The following is an 8,360-nucleotide window of genomic DNA, read 5'->3' on the forward strand; positions in this document are numbered from 1 at the left end:
ATACATGTATTTTTGGCTATTTCTACAAATATACCCCAGCGACTTAACACTGCTTTTGTGCTCCAGGCTCACATTTAATAACAAGGCCGGCTGTTGAACATTTGAACCCGGTATCAAATCTAGCCTGTGTCTTTTTATAAACTCCCTCAGTGATAGCTGACAGAGGTTTTTTTGGAAGTCAGTCCATATTTGATGCTTCTCCAGGTTCAATCTACTTTGTTCATTTGCCTTTTATGGAGAACTTTGAAAGCTGTTCAAAGCTATAAACATGTTCTCTGAGGCTTTGGCTGATGCTACATAAAAGTATTGTTGGTTTGTTTCATATGTTCTTTCCTGGAACTGGATCAGAATACCTCGAGCCGCCTAGAGCTCCACTTTTTGACCATTAATGGGATAAATTTAAATAGTGTACTTATCATGACATGCCAGTGGTGTATAGCTTTGCATGGAGTATCCATGAAAAAACAATAAAAAGATAGCAGGGGTTTTGGCAATTAATTAATGAACAAGTGAGTAGTCGTGTATAATGAACTTATTTATTTTCAGTTTGTCGATAATGTTCTGTTTTTCCTTCAATTCAAATTCGCAGAATCTTTTGATTCTCTTCGCTTTCATTTGTTTTGATTTGATTAGATTCCGATTAATTTGTGTTATTCATCTTTTTGAAGGATTCTTTAAAAGAACCAATTCAGAAGAGTCATTCGTTTCGGGAATCGGACTATACTGCTTGTGTTGTGTGTTTTTGATTCATTAAAAAGAATCGACTCATATGAATCATTTGTTTGTGAATCACACTACACTGGATTTAATGTTGTGTTTGGGTGAAGCCCATGAGGACAACTTAATAAAAAATATTTCCTTACAGAACATAGTCTTATATTATAGCATTATGTTCACATTTTAATATCTTTTCTAACAATATAAGTTTAGTGTCTTATGAATTTAACATGTACTTGCTGAATAAAAGTATTAATTTCTTTAAAAAAAAAAAAAAAGAATAAATGTAAAATTTTTACAAAACATTTTTGTTTTGAATAAATGCTGTTCTTTCTGAAAAACGTATCATAGGTTCCAAGCAGCACAACTGTTTCCAACATTGATACTAAATCAGCATATTAGAATGATTTCTGAAGATCATGTGACACTGAAGACTGGAGTAATGATGCTGAAAATACAGCTGCGCATCACAGAAATAAATTACAGTTTAACACATATTGACATGGAAAACAGCTACATGAGATTGGAATAATATTTCACAAATTTGACTGTTTTTAATGTATTTTTGGGTCAGATAAATGCAGCCTTGATGAGCAGTAGAGATATTTTTAAAAGCATTAACTAATCCCTGACCTTTGAACAGCGGTGTACATCGCAATTAATCGGAAAATGAATTTTTACCCAGCTTGAACACAAGGTCATGATTATCAGCACAAACTCCCAAAACTCATTCAGCTCATTCATCTCAACAAAACAAAACTTCTCAGAACAACTTCATAGGGCTTTTTGTTCACGCTGTTCTCCTGCTTTTATTAAGTATCAGGAGATTATAAACAGAGGTGTTTATGATTTGGTCTGCTTTGCCCTGCTGCCCACTTCAACTTCCTGTTGTTTTTAGTTTCCTGGCACCCTTTTGCACACTTGTTGTGTTGTAGCCTATATTACGGTATGATTCTCTGGTGTTTGGTGTTTTGGTGTCTAAATTGTGCAATCTTACTGATTGCTTAGTTTCTCGTTTCATAACCGATGGAAGCTCTTTTCTCAGTCTTTCTCGAATGTTCACACTGAATCACATGATATTCTCATGTATCATAAGTGTAGTCTCAGGAGGAATGAAGTCATTCGCTGAGACTGCCAACAAACTCAGTCTGTTTGTGGTTTATTAACATTCATGCATGTGAAGCGATGATAAAGTCGGCTTTTCGAACCAGTGAAATGTCGTCTCAGGGCGCAGTCCGGGCACAGAACACCAGAATTAGTTCTTAACTCTGATTGAAATCAGGATTTTGCATCATGAGATCTTCAGTTAACTCAAATGCTGCTTGAAGTGTTTGGTTGCATAGTACTGCTCTCTAGGGCTGCGCACAAATACTCAAATATTCGAATTATTATTCAAGGGGCGACGTAGTCATATTGTTTTGATTTGCTCATACAGTAATTATGCACTGTTCATTCGCTGTCCTTTCCCAGAGAGCAGCACTTAAACCTTCCTGCTGGTTTTAATTCTCAGTGTTTTTCATGTAAAAAGCATCAGTCTGTCTGACATGCACATTTATTTCTCTCCTCAGCTCCTCGTTTTATGTGCAGGAGAGTCGGAGACAGCTCCAGTTTCAGCCGCCCACGCTGGACTTCGGACCACAGTAAGTGTTTTATACATTTTACCCTCAATATCAGCAAATACAATAACTTGCATGTTGTTGTTTTTTAAGTGTGTATATATGATCTACTAGGTTTATAAAAATGTAACAACTTTTCAGACCATACTAAAATAAAATGTTATTTTTTTCTATAAAATTTTTTTTTTTTACATTTTACGGTTATATTTTTATAATCTGAACATTTCAGTTTTAGCAGAAGGCTCGTCCTAACATGAAGTGTGTATTTAAACACTCGTGCTGTTGTCAAACGTGAAATACGAAGTAAGAGCATGTGCACACAGGTCGATTATAAGTAGTGTAACAAAAAAGGGGTGCGTGATCTTTATAACATGTGATCATGGGTTTGAAAAATAGTGAGGTCTGGGGTGGGGTTAAGAATTGTGCTATAATAACCCCTACAAATACAACTCATTATATACACTAAACACTTTAAAAGAGACAGACGTGTAGATGTGTGTGAAAGATCTGAAAAAAACGTATTTATTGCATCAAAATACTTTACTATAGGATAGGGGTGGATAATTTTATCAGCTGTTTATTATTCATGCAACAATAGTTATTACTCTTAGCCTATAGTTTTCATTAATTGCTATATGATAACTTTGTCTAGTGCTCTTATGAATGTTTTTAGCATGACTTTGTGAAAATTTAACTTCTATGCTGAATGAAATAGCATAGAATTCTTCTTGGCTAGTGTTTGCATATTTCGTTCTGTAACCTGCTTGTTCTACAGATCTGTGTATTAGTGTTCAATGCTGCTGTTTTTGATAGCGTTGATAACGTTTCTGACAGATAATATCATATTTACAGAATGTGTTATCCTGTCAGCGATAACCTGTCAAATAACCAATAACATTTGATTACTGTTAGATTCAGTGCCGGCGATGCGTTGCCAGATATTGCTATAAAAAACGACAAATAAATAAAATATAAACCAAAATTGGTTTAAATCTTTTGATAATAAGATAAAGATATCGCTAACCCTAAAATGAAACTTCCTACTTTAACTTTCTAAAGTGTCAAACGAAGTGGAAAAGACAAGTCCAAAGACACTTATAATAGCTGGATCTGGCAACACTCTCACTCACATCTCTCGCCTCACAACTTGTTTAAATGGTTACATGTCATATAATATATATGACGTAATATATAATAGACTGATGTGGATTTTTTGATATCCGATGATCTACAAATGCACATGGTTTCAGAAGACCTCACAGCTGAATTTGACAAAATCTGCAAGGTTTGTGAAATGAAGTGTTTATTTGTTTAAATGATATAAATGCATATTTGCTGAATACTGACGGTAGATGAGAAAGTATAACGGTTTACTGTTTTTCATGTGTGTTGATTATTAGAATAGAGAATGGGAGCCCCATGTGCTCAAAATTAAAGTCTGATGCCAATCATTAAAAAATCTGAAATTGGCCTGGCAACCACTAATTAGATATCATACGATGTAATATAAACAGACGTTGCTTATGTTACTTGATCAGAAATAATGGGATTATATTGTGACTGTGGACATAAAACAGCAATTTGTGTGTTACTGCAAAACATCTTAGATCTTAGCTGGTTTCATTGCTCTTCTAATATTATTTATTAATATTATTATTATTATTTTAGATCAGTAATAATTAACAGATTAATTGATTATCCAAATGCAGCCCTTGGTACAGTAAAAACCCTTAATGTTGGGGCAAAAATACACAGTGTGTCTTCAGTATTTATGAAAGGCTTTGAAAACATGACGGTTTTATATGTTTAGTTGGGCTGTGAATCTTTTTTGATAGAGGATTCATTTGATTCACGTTTCTTTGGTTTTCAAGTGCAATACAAACACATGTGAGTGACTAGAGATGGAATGGCTGTCTTTAAAAAAAGTGTACTTCAATATTTAATCAGTAACCTAATCCAGATATTTTACAGCATGAAAGTAGTTTCCTCAGGAATACCTTAAGGCTTTTTTTGCTTTTGTTTTGTTTTTTACAAATACTCAGTAGTATCCAGCTGCTGTAGACAGACGGTGTGTATCGGTGTGTTGCCTAATGTTTCTTTGCACATGTATGCACACCTTGTTTTCCTGATACATGTTCCTGCAGTGATGCAACACCAGCTAGTGCATAACCTTTCTGCAGGAGTGAGAGAGACAGGCGTCTGGCTGCTAATTTCATCAGCGCTTCTGCACCACCATCCACATGTTATTATCTGACACTCATGCAATCCTACATGACTAAAGTCTTGTTGTTAAACGGTCCAGTTGTTTTCTTTTTTCTTTTTTCTTTATTTATTCATTTTATTATTACTTTTTTAAATATCTAGTTTCTACATGTTTCTTACTTGAAAAGTTGAGTAATTGTCCAAAATCGCCAAATGTGCAATTTATCCAGAGACCAGATAGTAAAGAACCAATAGCTGACAAGTTGCTAAATTTAGTCTGTCGGTTAGCAGTGTTGAGTTTTGATAACTAAAGATGTGACACACATGAACACTTGAGATTCAATACTGGTGCAAATAATGCAGAGGTTTTTATTGGCTGCCGTGTTTTACGTGCTGATGTTCACGCACCTCTTTTGAAGCGAAACCTTTGACCACAGGAACATCGTAACATAAAGAGCCGAGCTGCTAAGCTTTTTGTGTTCAGATTCAGCTTTGAAAGGTCAACCCGAGCCTTTTAATAGACGTATGTGGCTTTGAGTGACATTTACTTTCATCTTTGCTGAAGTGTTGTAACACTGTTCTCGTTGTGACGCTTTGGGGAAGTGTGAGTCTGGAGACATCGATGCATGATCTCCTTTTGAGCACGGTTATGTTTTAAGGCAAGAATGTTCATATTAGCATCGTTAAGATCTGTTTTTCCATTTCACAACGGTTGCATTCACAGTGGCATGCTTTAACCCTCGGGTATTGTTCAGTTGGGAGTCACACTTGTGTTGTTCGCGGTCAAAACTGACCGGAGGACGTAATCGTGTAGCCATTTTATTTTTGTGAAATTAATATACTATATTTAATTTCAATAATGTTTTTATTCTTTAATATTTAGCATTTTGAGTGTATTTCATGTTATTAATTAATATTCATATCTAAATTATGGACTATTTTCATATATAAAATGTATAAAATGTAAAAAATTCTAAAAAAATAATTCTATATAATTTTTCAATTAAAGCAGTATTTAGGTAAAAAAAAAATAGAGCAAAAGTATTTAAAATCCATTGAATTGAGGCAGATTTGTTCCACTTTGTGGAAAAAAATTAAGAAAATCATCTTTAATCCCATGGTGTAGCCATATATTTTCAGTGCTGTGTATTCCGTAGTTACTGAGCAGTGTTTTCAGGCTAAATTTTGTCACCCCTTCATTGCTGTGCAATTATTTGTAGATTTTTGTTTTTTTTTGTGTACACAAAAACATCTTTGTATTTTTGCCTATTTTCCTATGGCGGTCATTTTTGACCATGAACAACACAAGTGTGACTATTTTTTTTAATTTTTTTCCACCATTTAGCTTTTTTCGAATCAAGTCCCCGAATTTTTTTTTTTTTTTGGGGGGGGTCACATAGCGACTGCCATAAAAGTCACCAAGTTTAGTACCATTCCGATGAAGTAGCGATTTTTTTTAAATTTGAAAACATTTTTTTTTTTTTCTGTCTAAAATGACCGAACAACAGCAGAGGGTTAATGATGCATGTGATTTTGTATTGTTCTGCAGGCCGCTGGGGCTGCCGAGAGCCGAAACCGTATATATCCGCAACCCCAGCCCAGAGCTCCCAGTCTCTCTGCTCTCTGTGTTTACATCCAGCAGACATTTTCACATGCCTTCCTTCCACAGAAGGGTAAGTATGCACCCCATTCATTGTCCCATATAAAAGTATTCTTGCTCAGAGTGCGTTTTATTTTGTGTTACAGGTGATTCCACCCAGAGGGAGAACATCTTTTAAAATCATTTTCCTCCCCACAGTGGAGGGCAATGAAGAAATCACTTTATTTATTAACACATCAACCCATGGGCTGATATCATACCAGGCAAGTCTACTGTTACACAGGCACTTTTTCACTGAGGGGCAATGAGCTTAAAATCTCAAGTGCTGTAAATCTATTTGGTTAAAGACAAAAAACGTCTGGGAATCCCTGCATTACATGTAAATAAGAAATAACCTGAATTTGTGCATATGAATGTGTTTGAAAGACAAAAGCCTTCCAAAGACAAAGACATGATTACATGAATAATATGTAATCATGTATTCAATAAAAAAGTAACTGTAGTCTGATTACGAGTATTTTAAAATGTAATCTAATTACAAGTACTTAATTTTTGGAATCTGATTACGCAATCCAGATTACATTTAATCAGTTATATATATATATATATATTACTATTCAGGTCATGTAATGTATGTTGTCTTCTGTAATCATGTTTTCATTCTGAATAAGTTCCTGGTGACCTGATAAAAGTTATAACACTACTTTATCATTAATTTCATGAATGAAGAATCAAAACTGTATGGAAATGCAGTGTCCACGCTATCAGTCCAAAGTTTGGAAACACCTACTAATTCTTTATCAAGTAAGGAGGCTGCATTTATTTGATCAGAAATACAGTAAAAATTGTAAAATATTATTACAATTTAAAACAGCTGTCTTTTATGTGAATATCTGTTAAAATGTAATTTATTTCTGTGATCAAAGCTGTATTTTCAGCATCATTACTCCAGTCTTCAGTGTCACATGATCTTCAGAAATCATTCTAATATGCTGATTTGCTGCTCAAGAAACATTTCTGATTATTATCAATGTTGAAAACAGTTGTGCTGCGCAATATTTTTGTGGAAACCGTGTTACATTTTATTTTTCAGGATTCACAGATGAATAGAAAGTTCAAAAGAACAGCATTTATTTGAAATGGAAATCTTTTGTAAGATTATTTTAGGGTGTTTTCACTTTTAGATTGATTGAGTATTTGATCCGTAACGTAACAGTCCAGAACGGTTAGCCTTCGATGGGAATAGTGTTCGATGCAGGGGACCAAAGTTTGCTCACATATGACAAATTTTTATGAAATTTGAATCTGAATGAGAAAATGCAACATTATAACAATGTAGTTCCTATTTTTGGAACAAAGCAAACGAAATACATGTCACAGAAGTTATCTGTTTTTCTTAAGAAATTGTTGACTGATTTACGTAATAACAAGCTCAATTTAAATTTCTCTGCAAAACTAACCAAGCATTTAAGCATAAAACATTTTATTAAAAGATTTTAAATATTGAGGAACGGCGGTTCACACTGGTGGTGTGTGCATTTATGACATCATTCATATATCATGAAATGAGTTTTGTTTCTCTCTCTCTCAGGTTTTTGGGGTTGGTGTCTATGGGGGGTCAGTCAAGGACGTCCATAGAAAAGACAGCGTTCTGTTATTCCCCCACGTACAGAGCATTAATCTAACACAAACTCAGGTATGCGTCATGTGTGTGGATCTGCTTTTTGCTTAGTGCTGTGGTGTGCTTAAACACGCAGATGATCTTTTTTGTTTACTATCCTTTGTGCTGGATGACGAATGAGGTCCAGCGACAGCTGAGTGCTTCTGTTTCCTATTACTGTCATAGCCATTAACACTCACACACACTCACACACAGAGAGACACACACACACACACACACAGAGACACACACACACGTACGCACACACGCAGAGACATACACACACACAGACACACGCATGCACACACACACAGAGACGCACTCACGCACGCACACAGAGACACGCACGCAAGCACACACACACACACACAGAGAGAGACACGCACACACACACACACACAGAGACGCACTCACACAGAGACACGCACGCACGCAAGCACACACACACACACACAGAGAGACACGCACACACACGCAAGCACACACACACACACACACACACAGAGACACACACGCAAACACACACACACACACACACACACCCACACACACACACACACACACA

General features: G+C 35.4%; 1 protein-coding gene across 3 annotated transcripts in view; it reads left to right on the top strand.

Moving 5' to 3' along the window:
• The window catches only part of LOC107757619 (transmembrane protein 131-like), a 60,740-nt gene that overhangs the window by 17,152 nt on the left and 35,228 nt on the right, over nucleotides 1-8,360 (top strand). For 2 of the 3 annotated variants that reach the window (XM_016575151.1, XM_016575152.1), the window contains exons 4-8: nucleotides 2,286-2,357; nucleotides 6,085-6,208; nucleotides 6,282-6,398; nucleotides 6,865-6,939; nucleotides 7,727-7,831. In XM_016575151.1, the coding sequence (XP_016430637.1) occupies nucleotides 2,286-2,357; nucleotides 6,085-6,208; nucleotides 6,282-6,398; nucleotides 6,865-6,939; nucleotides 7,727-7,831 (493 nt within the window). The remainder of the gene's footprint in view (nucleotides 1-2,285; nucleotides 2,358-6,084; nucleotides 6,209-6,281; nucleotides 6,399-6,864; nucleotides 6,940-7,726; nucleotides 7,832-8,360) is intronic. The other variant, XM_016575153.1, reaches the window with a different exon arrangement.

This window comes from Sinocyclocheilus rhinocerous, unplaced genomic scaffold (assembly GCF_001515625.1).
Source record: "Sinocyclocheilus rhinocerous isolate Xijiao unplaced genomic scaffold, SAMN03320098_v1.1 scaffold323, whole genome shotgun sequence".
Taxonomy (NCBI): domain Eukaryota; kingdom Metazoa; phylum Chordata; class Actinopteri; order Cypriniformes; family Cyprinidae; genus Sinocyclocheilus; species Sinocyclocheilus rhinocerous.